Source organism: Apostichopus japonicus, chromosome 15 (genome assembly GCF_037975245.1).
Source record: "Apostichopus japonicus isolate 1M-3 chromosome 15, ASM3797524v1, whole genome shotgun sequence".
Lineage (NCBI taxonomy): Eukaryota > Metazoa > Echinodermata > Holothuroidea > Aspidochirotida > Stichopodidae > Apostichopus > Apostichopus japonicus.
The window spans coordinates 27,548,186-27,563,606 of NC_092575.1; the positions used below are offsets into that span (position 1 = coordinate 27,548,186).

General features: G+C 36.5%; 1 protein-coding gene across 1 annotated transcript in view; it reads left to right on the forward strand.

Moving 5' to 3' along the window:
• Positions 1 to 15,421, forward strand: part of LOC139980952 (serine/threonine-protein phosphatase PP1-gamma catalytic subunit B) — a 26,329-nt gene continuing 10,908 nt past the window's right edge. Inside the window, exons 1-3 of the mRNA XM_071993021.1 lie at positions 1 to 328; positions 10,554 to 10,685; positions 13,148 to 13,378. Coding sequence (XP_071849122.1) covers positions 274 to 328; positions 10,554 to 10,685; positions 13,148 to 13,378 — 418 coding nt within the window. The 5' untranslated portion in view covers positions 1 to 273. The remainder of the gene's footprint in view (positions 329 to 10,553; positions 10,686 to 13,147; positions 13,379 to 15,421) is intronic.

Here is a 15,421-nt window from a genome sequence, read left to right on the forward strand (position 1 = left end):
ATTCATAACAACGGACACTAACCGTACCTTACCGCGTCTGGCTCTGTGTACCGCGCGTTTCAATACCTTCAACGGGATAACAGTATGGTATACACAAAAGTATTACTGCATGCAATTTGAACCGTACACTGTACCATACTAATAAACTAGAGTTGTTCGAAAACGTAGTTGGACTCTTTGAAAACAGAACATCGAAATCCTATTGCATCTATCTCATCGTCTGACTATATTTGCGGAGTAATTGCTCAATTAATCTTAAAAATATTGTTTTAGATGGCAGAAACAGAAAAATTGAATGTTGATAGTATAATCTCCAGATTATTAGAAGGTAAGTGATCTAAGGATCAGGCTTTCTTTATTTTCATGACAGTTAGGCCACAGTTCCCCTTCATTAGGCATACAGTGGCCTATTACTAGTGTTGGATATGAAATTCGAATTCTGCTGGTAATTGGGAGCTAATGGTTTATTAGCGTTACATAGGTTTTGCAATCGTAGTAGCACAAGTCAGATATAAATTAATTCTCTTCTACAAGTGATGTCCTCGTCTATGTCAACTGATGACTGGAATTCGTTGACCTTAGGCTAGCCTATGTCAAAATCTCAAATAAGCCCCCTTCGACATCAAGTTTAAATTAAGGTTAACACTCACGTCACCAAGTCAAGCCTGGCCCATAAGTTAGTCGTTAGTAATATTTACTGAGTCTAGGCAGACGAAGCCCATTGTTTGGGTGTAAAATATTGTACTTTGCAAGACATGCAGTAACACAGGTCTGCACCTAATTTAGGACTAGGCCTAAATAAGCATTTTCAGTTTTCATGGTCATATCAAAGTTGGCATAAAAATTACAATTAAGCCCCTTGGTCTTAGCACTTAGGCTACTTAGTTAAAAACAAAATATGAACATCCATATTCAAACTTAGGGATCCACATTGTTATTATGTTGAAGGGAAGTCAACAATTTTTCTGACTTTCATCTTGAATATTATTACCTTTAAGGAACAATTCCCCAACCCTTCCCCCCCCCCCATAAAAAAGGAAGCTAGCACACAGTTTCATGCATATCAACTAGGTGGGGAATATGATTGTTTATTTATAAAGAGGTTAGGACTAGTGTTATAGAACAAGCACATGTTTTGTTTCCTAAAGTAAATGGAAGCTGTCAGGCGCGTAGCCAAGGGGGGGGGCAAAGGGGGAAGCCGCCCCCCTTTGAGCATATTTATTTTTACTTTTTTTGTTTTTATGATATCGCTAGTATTTTCAAAAGAGAAAATGCTAAGATTCAACTTACAAGGCCTGGGAAGTGCCATTTCCAGCAATCTGGGAGGCGTTTTCAGCCAAAATTTTCTTGTACGCTTCGCGCCAATCTTGGTGGCGCTACGCTTAGATGGTTTGCCATGCCAAATCAACAGTTTCGCCCTCCCTTGGCAAATTCCTGGCTACGTGCCTGGAAGCTGTTACTTATACAAGTGCTCACACAAGTGGTTACTGTTGTGATTATATAAAACTGTTAATGAGTATACAAACTTACAAAGTAATACAAGTGGTTACTGTTTGTGAGTTGTACAAACGAGAACAACTTACAATGGCCGATTTTAATTTTGATACTTTATGTATTAATGCATGACGGGATATATGTCATAAATCGTTTATATGTTGTAAATCTTCATGTCAGTTCATTGACCCGTCTACAAATTTCCTGAATCCTAAATCATTTGGCCACCATAAAATTTATGGAAATTTTTAGTTACACTCTGTTCGTGTGTTAACAAGCTGTCCAGATATCACTAAATTTGTTATACTGTATGTTACAATGATGGTATACTGAAAGCTAACATTGTCCTCTGGGGGCTGTATTGTAGTTCTGTTAACAGTTATTCCGTTTTATATTCTGAGTTATGTTAAATATGATAGTGTCATGTTTTCAGATCAGACCTTAAATGCTAAATATTGTACTGTAACCTGGAAATATATATGTTATGTTTGGGAATGTTGGATGAGGATTAAAACCAGGTTGTTGTTTTTCTTGTTTGTGTAACTTCATGCTTAACAAAGTATGTGGATCGTCTGTCACTACGTGGACCTTGCAGTATAAAATCTGTGAAATGCTTTGAGCAATTTATGACTCCATTACAGAATAGTGCATAATGCATATTAAAATGAATTGCATTGTAATCTGATTCTTAAGACTTTATTTAAGCTTTTTAAATTGCCAAACTATTTATCAAGTCCATACAGATCTAAAGCAAAGATTAAACCCTGAAAATCTAGTAAACATGACCTCAAGAATCAACCCATAACAAAGGTCTCAGCTTTCTCATAATAAATACAGAAATCCTATTGTTCCTGGTGGGGTCAAAGGTCACTTGGTATCAGCAGAGTGGCTCTGACAGTGTGCAACTACAATAAGTCAACAGTTTGAAATTAATAAACTACTGTATATACTATTACCTTAAAAATGATACAAGCCAGTAATGTTAGAACCCACAACCAATATTGTGTTGGAAATTTATGTATCATGAAGTTGTCAGGAAGTAATGGACATCTTTGTCTGAAGTCCACTTGAATTTTGTTCTACATATTTTTGCATACTGTAATTGCAATCATAGCTACATGCCTTTACAGTACATTATTGGACATTTTATAGTTGTAGGTAGATCTATGTGAAGGGCAGGAACTATGTGGGCTAAGTGGCAACATGGGCAACAAAAGAGGCTACAAAGAAAGTGAAGTTGCTATGGTATTAGCTGTAGAATGTATATTACTGTATGCAAAAACAGCCAGACAAAACCAGTTCTTAGCTGTGTTGTGCTTTGTGGTACCAGATCTAAAATAAACGACAGCTTGACAAGACAACCCAAACATAAATTGACACCATTTGACATGCTGTCATGTTCAATTTGTTTGAATATCCCACAACATGAAAGTGTTAGTCAATCAACGGGTGTGATAACTTACACATTGAAGTGAACTTACTAGTGCAGCAAAATGAGTCCATTTTAATAGCATGTTTCCTTACATTATGTTCTGCTTCAATATAGTACTTCCTGTTAATGGTGCTTTGCTTTAGTTAGTCTATGTTGTAATGAAGGTCTTTTTAAAAAATTGTTATTATAGTTGCTAAGAGTAGTATAAATGTGTTATTGTACTGGGATGCCTAACTGCTATAAAGGTTTTGTTGTGATTGAACAAATTTGCAGTTAGATCAGCAACTATACTCTGAGGTCAAGGTCTATCTACATTAGGCTCATCTTTTGCACATATCACTTAGGAAATAGTACAGAAATAATTAGGTTTACAGGTACTGTGTAACTTAGTCTGCTGGCACTAGTGTTGAATATGTACAGTAATGGAAAGAAAACCAAGGAAGGAGAGAACTATTTAAAGGCATACTCCTGTATCTGTACTGTATCTGTATTTATGCATTTCGTTAAAATAAGCAAGAAGAAAACGTATCCATTTTCAAAGTTATTAATATCTCTGTTGGCACTAGTGTGTAGTGGACAATTTTTTTACACAACTTGACATGGGTACTTTTTTTACTACATTGACACCTTGGGGAAGACAATGAAAATGCAAATGACAGCAACTTACATCAGAACCATATCTTGTTAAGAATCGTTCATTTTCAAAATATTGCTCAAATACATATATACTGTACATGTGTGAGGGATAAATTTCTAAAACTCCTCGTTACACACAGAAAGCCAGACCCATTCATGTAAAGTCTATGAACCTTACAATTAAGCTTTATTGTACCCTGAGAAAGTCAAAATGATGGTCAGCTTTACCTTTAATAGCCATGGTCACTTTTGAGAATTCAGTAGGATCTAATAGCGCATGCAGGAATGTGCCCACGCTGGGTGGCCCCGCCCAGCACTAAAAATTACCACCCAGCACTGTCTTAAAACTCGTGAATCCCGCCCAGCACTATCATCATCTAAAATCCCGACATTCGTAACATTTTATTCAACATAAATTGGGCCACATGTATCCTCGTTTCCCCCCATTTGTCAAATTCACGTAAACACAGGTGCGGAGATATGGAGTAGGCGTGGCTTTAATCTGCAGCATGCAGTATCACACTTCACTAGCTCTGTATACAACTTCAAAATCGAAAAATGTCACCCTCCCCTTAGACCCCTCCCCCAGGACGGCGGCCAGTATACCCTGCACTCAGGAAATCCTGGGCACAGCCCTGACATGGGTATTCAACATCATCGTATATATTCTCAGGATCATGGTATCCGTCAGGGAAGATCCATACTCTGCAAGGGAGATCTAAATTGTAGCTGTGAAGTTTGAACAACACTCACTTCCACGCAACACGAACCGGCACTAGTCTAAAGACAGGCCCACAGCTATTGGTTACAAGCTGCAGTTATCATGACCTTTTACCACCTTTGTAACACCCATTTGTTTGAAGTTGATCCACCATTTTCCTCAAAATGTGGATGTGAACTGAATCACCTCCCAGGGGGAAACAAGATCCCGATTTCCCTTGAGTTTTGAGATCTCTGTGAACAAGTATCATGAAACAGAGCCGCTGCAAACATTCAGACCTGCTGGAAGTGTGCAAGTAAACTACAGTTTAAGAATTAGACTTGATTTAACTCAAACGGAGAGGAAGAGGTCGATGACCCTGAAGAATATCAATGGGGAGCACGGTGCTAAAATGTTACTACTATGTTTGTAGGCAACAGTACTGTAGGTAGATTGAAGTGCATATGTAGAAAGCAAACAGGCAAGTATCATGGTTCATAGAAAACGAGATAACTTTGAGTGCTGGTAATCCTTGTATGGTTTTCAAGACATTCACAGGCTTTAAAATGTGCTACATTATGTTGCTGGAATGGCACTATGAAGGCTATTTTAATTGATAACTAATTACAGCTGTGTTGTCACGACCACTTGGTGTTGTAAACAAACAGTTCAATAAATATAATTAGTACCTGCCACTGGTTTGCACATTTTAGATCTGAGTAGGGATGCACCGGATCCAAATTTTTGGATCCGGCCGGAACCGGATTTTGCCGGATAGTACATGAAATCCGGCCGGAATCGGATTTTTTCATTGCACAAAAGAAAATCATTAATAGGAAGTAGAAATATGAAACAAGGAGCAAATCTTAGGTGAGGTATACGCATATTATAAAGAAGGTGAAATTAAGACCCCATTTATGAGATTAAATATGACTTGAAGTGGTGTAATCTACATTCTTTAATAAAATAACTACAATATAATTGTTGACAAGCTTGATACAGTATGTAAATTTGTTTGTTGGAAAAATACTGCATATATACTACCTATGAAGTTTGTTTTAAAACGGGAAGGTACATTTGACCAGCAACGTGCTCGCCTTCTTCCGAAAACTGGAGAAAAACTTCTCTTCCATCACAATTTGAGAAATATGTTCAACATACAGTGAAAGCGGGAAATTAAATTTGTTTACATTTCCAAATAGCAACGTTACAGTATATATGAAGAAGACTTGCATGCTCTGCAACAAATCATTTTAAACATATAATTATTTAAGGAATGATAGCTTGAAACCTCAAATAGCTATAAATATGGAAATTATTTTGTTAGAGCAGTCACATGTTGTTAAATTATTTACTAAGATAATTGTCTCTGTATGTGATAACTGTAGAAAGGTTACTTTTGAAATTGTTTTCATTGTCAGCTCTGGAATTAATTTTTTTAGATGAGAATTAAAGTTATTCTAAGGTTTAAGAATGAACTTTAAAGATGAAGGGGTTTTTGTGGAATTAAAAAAAATTCAGACATATTTAACCATATAAGAGATTGTTTCACACATAAACATTCAGAGAAAACATGAATGCCAACAATAATGGGAAAATAAAGATTCAATGGAACAGTATTTTGACTGATAAGTATATGAATGATCTATTTTAACTGCACAATATTAAACTGATGAAGGCTGCAAGAAATGATTTCACTACAAACTGTATTGTATTATTTTGGTTGATCTTTAGAAACAGTGGGTCAGACCATGAGAAAATTAAATTAAACATGTTAAACCTAATTTTTCCTTACTTTGAATGTTTTTATTAATTTTTGGAAATAGTTTACATTGATTTAAGTTTATACCAACACCTTTTTAAGGAATAATTCAGGCCAGATTTTGAAAAAGATCCGGCCGGATTTTGAAAAATATCCGGCCGGAACCGGATAATTGCTCACTATCCGGCCGAATAGTCCGGCTGGACCGGATATCCGGTGCATCCCTAGATCTGAGGCATATTTTCTGTCGTCCTTTCTTTACACTGTTGACAACAGTTCAGTGTGCAAAGCCAAGGAAAACCCAGAGAAATGTTTTTTTTCTCTTTTTTTTTTTCTTTTCTTTTCCCCCCTTCTCTTTTTAGAGTTTCATTAGTTACCACTGTAGTCTGTTTTGAGCAATCTGACTACAATTTCAGAGCATTCCTTACAGTGCATAATCCTGCAGAAATTAAAGATGCGCCTGACAATGTAGTCACCATGGCAACAAACCTGAAATGTTTCTCTAGGAGGCTTAGTGAAGCAGTCCATCTCTCTCCATTGCTGAGTGAGATCACTTTGCATGACCCTCTGACATTTAAAGAGCAGTGTGATATTCCTGCTAGGCGGCATTATTTACAGATCCTAATACCGTCAGTCTGTGACTGTGAGTTAGTAGAGCTGGAAGCTTTTAGGATAGTCTGTGCTCAGACTGGTTCATTCCTATGAGTGTAAGTTATTTGGAGAACGTGCTAAACAACCGCTGAGCCGCAGCAATCCTCATTTCTACAAGTGTTACCTTATTCAGAGAACATGATAAACCACTACTGCTGCTGCTCACTAAGAGCATTGATGTGTTATGTTCAGGTGTAGCGGTTGAGATTTTGCGACTGAATGGCTATTTATATCCGTAATGTTGGTGTCCTCTAGAAGAGGTGTCATGTTCGTTTTCTCATTTCCAAGGTCACAGGCCACTGCCTGGTTAGATGTAATTAAAAGTGGCAATATACTCAGTTATTTGAGGATTTATTGCTTTGTTGAGTTAATGAATACAGTTCTATGCAAAGACCTAACATGCATTGGCAGTAAAATATCTGGTTCAAAAATTTCCATGAATATAGAGTAATGTGGTGATAAAGTAAGTAGAGTAGCAACATGTGCCATTAAAGTGTATTACAGAGTAGCAATGCCATTAAAGTGTATTACAGAGTAGCAATGCCATTAAAGTACATTACAGAGTAGCAATGCCATTAAAGTGTATTACAGAGTAGCTGTGCCTTTAAAGTGTATTACAGAACTTGTGATTAATCATTTCTACTTTTGGCCACTTTCACTCTTAATGACAAATAAGTAAGTAAAATATCTCTGTCCGGAAGAAGAATCTGTTGAGCCAACAGGTTATAACCATCAAGGAAATATTCGATCATCGAAAGTGGGATTGGTGTAATATTACACCTGTAGGTGGTGTCACTTGCCTATTATCTTGACTACAATTTACACATTAATCAGCGTAATGCAACATATTGTAAACACTGTGCTTTATAACATTTCAAAATGTTCTTGGCAAAGTCTGCCTCTATATTTTAGATGTTGAAAGGTTCTCGGTAGTAATTTCTGACCCTCCTCTGGTATTCTTCCTGATCATCATTGAAAAGAGTACTTATGTCTTAAAGATGTGTCAAGAAGGATATAAATTTACTTTTGAGATAGGCAATAAACTTGATGAACTTTGAGTAGGAGACTGGAGTAACCTTCTTTCGACTTCCTCACATACCTGGTGGAGGGGGGGGGGGAGGTTGGGGAATGGGGAAATACCAATATTCTTTATAGTGGGATCATAATTGTGTTCTCAATTACTCAAGGGTCACTCGTACACAATATTAATATTGGAAACAGCTAATAAGAGGCTTAAAGTGGTAGTGTATGAACAGAGCACAGATACCCCAAAACTTGCGGGATTAGAAGATGCTATTTATATATTCTCCAAAAAGACAAATTTGATGATTTGTTAAAGGAGACACAAAGCAATGCTCTGAGAGCACAACTTCCCTGCACAGATAAGAAAACCCTCATTCAATTTGGGAGATATCATAGATTTAACAGTTCTTCACAAACTGTATGTAAGGCAGAAGACTTGATCAAGTCTAAATAATGACATCATGATCGAGCCTCGTGTTCTTCATTTCTCTTCTGTTTTTGCATTCTTTTCAATGTTTTATTTTCTATAACGAGAAGGGATTTGCAAATGGCGAATCTAAAATATTGAAGCTGTTCACGTGACCTAATGGTGGCATTGGTTTCAGGGTCAAAACTGTTAACACTTCACCTTGAAATATGAAATAAAAAAATAAAAAAATACAGTATGAAAGGTAAAACAGTGAAAGTAAAAGGTTTCAGACCTAGCAACACTATGACATCACAGATTTTCAAAATGACAGCTCCCAGACACAACTTATGAAGCTAGGATATCTCACAAATGGAACAAGATTTCTGCTTTATCTGATTGAGGGGAGTTGTTCTGTACAAAGACCTCTGTAATACAAAACAAATGTGGTGGTTAGGTTTGTATATACTATAATGAGACAGCCTGTAGAGGGTTGCTCCTTCGTTAAATCCGGCAGCTGGGAGAGTGGAATGGAGGGTGAGGGATGGGGTCATGGTTTTCTTTAGAATCTATTGAATTATTTTTGGGAGGCATTGAATGGCAAGGATGTTTTTCAAAGAGATTGCTCTCGGACAGTAGTTTCTTATTACTCTCTAGGTAATCTAACAGTAAAAGTGTTTTAAGTATGGATCCATACTGTTACTTCCGGGTAGGGTTTGTTAAGATTTTCATTCCTCCCATAACCTGTCTCCACTCAATAAGTGCATCTCCCCATCCACCTACGTAGCCTATAGATGGTGATACTCTGTACTGTATCAACGGTTTAGAACTCAACTCAATATGTGCGTCTCCCCATCAACCTACATAGCCTATAGATGGTAATAGTCTGTATTAACAGTTTAGAACTTCACTCAACATGTGCGCCTCCCCATCCACCTACAGTATGTATCCTATGGTAATACTCTGTATTAGCAGTGTAGAACCCAACTCAACGTGTGAGCCTCCCAAATCCACCTACGTAAAGATGGTAATACTCTGTATTTAATTCGCTCCTCGCTTACCTGTCTCCTGAGGACCCATTCTACTGTGTCTATAATGTCCTTGGTTAACCTTTTACACTGTGCACCCTCCAAAACTCTGTATTGATAGTTTAGAACTCCACTTCTTGAAATTACCTCAGGCCTGAAAGTGTCAATTTTGGAGTGGGTTCTTGCTATCCACTTGTATCTTACATTAGTTTCCACTTTTAATAAGCACTTGCTTCCAATACAACAGGAATGTAATAATAATGAGTAAATAGAGAAAAGGAAATGCTTTTATTTGGACCTAAATGCTCTCCCTATATCGAGAAAGCACAGTCAGTGCTGGTGAGTTACACACACTGCATATTTTCGCTGTCAATGACTGTTTATTTTTGGAGTGGCCATTGGTTTTATTCACTGAAAGGTAAAAAAAAAAGAAGACGAAAAATATCCTTACAATGAGTTAATTATATTTGTCACTGGCTTTCCTACGAGTGACCTTGTTTTGGAGAGTTTCATCTTCGAGTCTCTGACGACGCCTCCGTACCACTCACATCACCACTACTTGACATTTTAGTCCTCTGTATTTGAATAGGTCATAAATATTCATAGACTTATAATCACTTATTATAGTACAGTATAATATACACTGTACTTGAACTGTACGTGTACCTCAAGTGTACTCAATAGAGAAATGTTCTCAGTGTTGTAATGATCTGTGAAATTCAGCTACAGTAGACATGTCCCCTGGTTTTGCACATGTATGCTTAAAAATAGTTTCTTAGTGTCCCTGGAGGATGTCAGATATGTCACCGAAGAAAGAACGGTGGAACTTTACTTTGGATATTTATAGAAGACTTTCAGCTCTGCAGGAAGTTTTCAAACTGTATGCAAATTCATTCCATTTGAATCCAAACAGGTTCCATATGATTGTTATCTTCACCCAGAGTCTATTATATTTTCATACAAGCATTAATTAATGCAGAAGTTGAATATGAACTTTAAAAGAGTGTTATTACTCTATCTTCATGACATTTTCACTCAATATACACAGGCTCTATGAAATGTGGGAGGGCACTGCTGCAAACTTGAATGTAGATTGCTACTGGTCATCATATCAGCACTTGATGATGGTTTCACTCTGTGTGTCATGGGCTAAAGTATATACGTTGACATAATACTAAATATTTTAGACATAAAGTGATTTGTTTCCAGAAAGGAAATTTATAAGACTGCAGTCTTATTTTCTATCCTATCTTCTCACACATACACTGGACTTGGCTGTGCGGTGTGTATCAAGTCTAATACTCTGCACACTATAATCATCAATTAGTTTGATCAGATTGTAATTGCCTGATGTTTGTTGGCATTTTTGTTCACTGATTTGTTGTTGTAACTAATGTTCTTTTATCTGCTCTTTCTTCCAGTTCGTGGATCCAGACCTGGTAAGAATGTACAGTTGACAGAAACAGAGATCCGAGGACTCTGTCTTAAATCAAGAGAAATATTTCTCAGTCAACCAAATCTATTGGAACTTGAGGCTCCACTTAAGATTTGTGGTAAGTTCCAAATCATTCAAGTTGTCCCCCATCCCCATTCCCATCCTTGTCTTGCTCCCATGATTGATGTGTTTAATTCAAGAAGATAAAAATGCAATTTGAGAAAATAACTGTAAAATACTCTAGGGTTGCTTATTAAATAGTAAATATATACTGTAGTTTTGAACTGCTGTTGATGAACACTTAACATTTAATACAGGGAGCGTGTAAATTTGTGTTTAAAAAAGTGAACAATAGACCTTGGAAGTTGTCATTGTGAAACTTGAATAGAATGGTACATCTGTCAATTGACCAGTGGTTGTCTTGAGACTCTCACAATGAACATAAGCTTCTAGGGATCTACCATGAATGGAATGCAAAGGTTTTGTTTGGTCAGAGTCTGGAAACCTTTTGAAAGGGAAAGGTCAAGGGATCAGATGGAGATAAATGGTTCTCCTCTTGGATGCATTAAGTTTTATGTCTTCACATGCATAACCGCTGTACTTAATCACACTGTGGGTCCATTCAGTGACATGTTCAGACAAACCTTGGCTTACATGTTTCCTGTAAACATTAGTACAACTAAACTTAACATAGTTATTGTAACATATTTACAGTAAATGAGTAGTGGTTTGAAATCCCTTGCAGGCCTGAACTAAATGATTCATTAAAATGGATTGAAGAAACAGTTCTATTCAGTACTATTTGTGCAAAACCTTGCTTCCAGAGTAATACACATTGCATTTCTATAATCTCTCCCAGATCTTCATGGATTCATCCTATTTCATGTTTTCTACCGTACTGGTACTGGCAGTGCAAACTTATGTCATAAATTTTACAATGTGTGCTTGCTATACATACAATGTACAATACCCGTGTTAGCCCCAAATGTGCTCCAGCAGTACGGAAATCATATTAACAGAGATCATGTGTACCATGGATATATGTGTACTATCCTACCTGTTATTTGGTTGTCCTAAGCAAGGCTATTCAGGAATAATTTAATTAGTATCAAAATGTGCAAATTTCTACACATAATGGAAAGACAAATGTACTATGTTATACAACAGCTTTTATATACAGAAACAATACTTCTCTTAGTACTCAATGTAAAGCAAAACAAAATGTATTTTCTGAGTAGTTTCAAAGGTAACTCCCTGATTTTTTTGCTACTGGTGAAAACGTGCTTCTATCACCTTTTTTTTTATAATGTTGGATTACGCCCATTGGTTTCATTAGCTCTTTGCATAGGGTTTTAAATTTCAAACAAAAGGTGTTTGACTCTCCTTTACATTCCTTTTTCCTCTGTTGTAATCATTCCTTTGGTAACCATGGTAATAACAATGGGTATCCAATAACATTGGGTTGCATGCCAGGATTGTACAGCATTGTGGAATCAGTGGCACTGTGTAATAGACTTTCTTGGAAGTGAGACAAACAACAAGCTAGCCTAGTGGAAGGAAGAGCATTGCATGGTGGGTGAATTTATCAGCTGATGGCAGGCATCGTGCGTGATGTGGTAGTACTGTTGGTATTTTTGCCTTTGTTGATACAAAAGGTTTGAAAAGGTTAAATATTGTTTTTAGAATGCACACTAACAATGGCCAAGGTCACAGCTCTTGCTTGTTATGAGAGAAGCTTCACACCAGTCTGTATATATCTGGACAATCACTTCTCACAGCGGTGAAGAGATGGAGTCAAATTATCAAAAGTTGTATCCATATTGTCAATCATTTAAGACTGATCATAGAGGGCCGCTCCACACAAACAAACACACACGCCCATGTATTTCAGAAAGTATTTCAGAAAGTATTATTCTATAGATGATCAGTACATTGAAGAAATTGTACTTCATTATGTAAGAGGGATTTTGACTGATCCTGACCATCCTCTCCATAAGTATTACACCACTCCATGTAGGTTGTATACCCTACCTTGTATGCGTACTGAACGCTTTAGACATTCTTTTTTACCAAGGAGTATAAAGCTTTCGAACTGTCATATAACTAGATGATATTTTAATCATATTTTTGTATATATATTTTGCATATTTTTAAGCTGCGGAATCCATTTTATTATATCTTCATTTTACCTTACTTACTATACAACAGGTACTGACAGACGATGTCAAGTGGGGTTCATTCAGTTTATCAGAAAGAATTTAAGATATCCTTCGGTGCCCATCACCTGAATTTATGTCTGATATGCTTAGAGTAACATGCTGGGAGCATGGAACTATGGGGTGGTAATTGGGATAGGAAGTGTCAAATACCTGGTGAGCTGTTCCCGTTGCTTAGCAACTGTTGATTTCCCTGTTTGTTATCCTTATTTTCCTGCTAAAAGGGTTTGATTGATCGATCAGAAGTAAGATTTTCAAAGTGAACAATACCTGTTCCAATGTATGGCAACATCTGCTCTGTTTTCCAATCAGTGTAATGGAACTCCCAAGATTTATCATGCTCTGTATTTTATCCCCCCTACAGGTGATATTCACGGACAGTACTATGACTTATTAAGACTTTTCGAGTACGGAGGGTTCCCACCTGAGGCCAACTATCTCTTCTTGGGTGATTACGTAGATCGTGGAAAGCAGTCGTTGGAAACGATCTGCCTGCTTTTAGCCTACAAGATCAAGTATGCAGAAAATTTCTTCCTTCTGAGAGGGAACCATGAGTGTGCCAGTATCAACAGAATTTATGGGTTTTATGATGAATGTAAGTGTAGAAAAGTAGCTTCTTTTTTTTATGGGTAAAAAGCCTATTAATGATACCAAGGAATTCAGTTTCTTAACTTAATTCATTAGTGTCATATCGTATAGAGCCCCACCTACTGGTATGTATACATAAACTTGCAGTGGTTTAATTGAGGTAGGCTATCAGAAAGTCTTCCACATATACAGTATGCTACATCAAAGGCATACTGGATATATATGTTGTACAACAGGTTTCTGTTTGTAACACACATATCCTTTCACCACACCAGTCAGTATTCCCCTGTCCTCTGGGATTATGACACATCATAATTCTAAATTTAAAAGCAAACTTACTATAAATAGCAAAAGAAAGGTGTTTGTAGCTGTGTCAAGACGTATGACTATTTGCGGTGATGAGTAAGGTGCTAGTTGCATTATTTTTGTACCAGTGGTATGATTTTCTATACAGTGAATCCATGTTTGGTGTATGTCTGAATGTGTGTGCATGTGTGTGGTTGAGTATGTGATGCTCATTTTAAACACTAAGAGTGCAGCTTGGCTGAGCTTCATTTAAGTTATGTTGTAGTAGATCCAGTTTGATGAGTGTAAGAATGGTATTGAAATATGAAGCCATCAAAGGTCAACAGAGGTCAAAGTCTGTAAACCCTGTAAGCACAATAACTTAAAGTGAAGTTTGGATAAACTTAATGGTGTGTGTAGATGATCTACCCAAGTGAGTTCAAGAACCCATTATCTTATGTGGAGTTCAAAAGCTTAGTTGAGGTGAATAGAAATCAAAAGTCTAAAAAACTTAATTTAATAAGTCAAGCTGGAATGAACTTCATGCTTTGTTATACTTCATCCAGACAAATGTATTAAAAATGGAAGAAACCTTTTCCTTATATGCGGAGTTCGGAACTCATGTGAGGTCACTACCTGTAGGTCAAAATATGGAAAACTTGCACACATGATAATTTCAAACATAAAGCTTTTGGTGTTTACCACAACCTTCAGATAATAATAATAATAATGTATCCATGGCAGTGCAGTACAGAAATCCTTTGTTTTTCTGTGAAGGTCAAAGATCATGGAAGTGATAAGAGATAAAATTCTGAACACCTAAAGATATCTCCAAACAATATCTCCAAACTTAAAGCTAGTGTGAACTTCATACTGGATATGTATACTACTGTATGTCCACATTGGTGTGATAACCTAGTTGTTGTCAACAGTGATCAAGTAGGAAACTGGCACAAGTAATCACTAAGCCGTGGCTTGCTCTCTACTAACCGAAATAATTTCTGTGATATCAAATTGTTATGTAAAATATTAAAAGTTATCATTAAAAGGTAAAAACAAAAGTAATAGATTTGTTTGTATACATTACAGAGGTCGGATGTACAACTTCATGAATTATTGAACCGTAGTGTATTTTCACTATTTGCAAGTTGAACAAAATTTATCAGTGTTATTACTGCTATGCAGTTTAACAAAGAGAAAATGTTATTCTCAGAATCTCCTTCCTTGTTGAATTTAAGAACCAAGAGAATAATAATGGCGGCATCATTGTAACTATCTGAAGAACGATCATTATTTTAATATGACATACTGTAAATGTCTCAGCTGTTTGCTGGTATGAGCAAGAAATTGCTAACTTGTTCCATTAATTCAATATATTTTTGCTGGTACTGTCTCATACTGTGTGACTGTTGATGTGAACTTGTACCATGTACCTAAACATTGCTTCTTGCTTTGATAATAAAATGGGCAATATGCCAGACATTGAAACCCTAAATAGCAACATGAAATCTAAGCTTTTTAATTGTTTTCCATATTTTGACTTAATGACTAAAATATGTACTGTACAGTATAGGGACAAAGAAAAACAAGAACTAAAATTGCTGCGGCCTTTGCTAAAGATATAAAATTACATTCAAAGGCATATATTCTTTGAAACTAATCATGCAACCAGGATGTGGAGTTCATCCTTTGATCTTCAGAATTTTGCAGCATAATTGTAAAAATATTGCCAATTATGACAGTAAGCATTCCCTTTAATGGAATT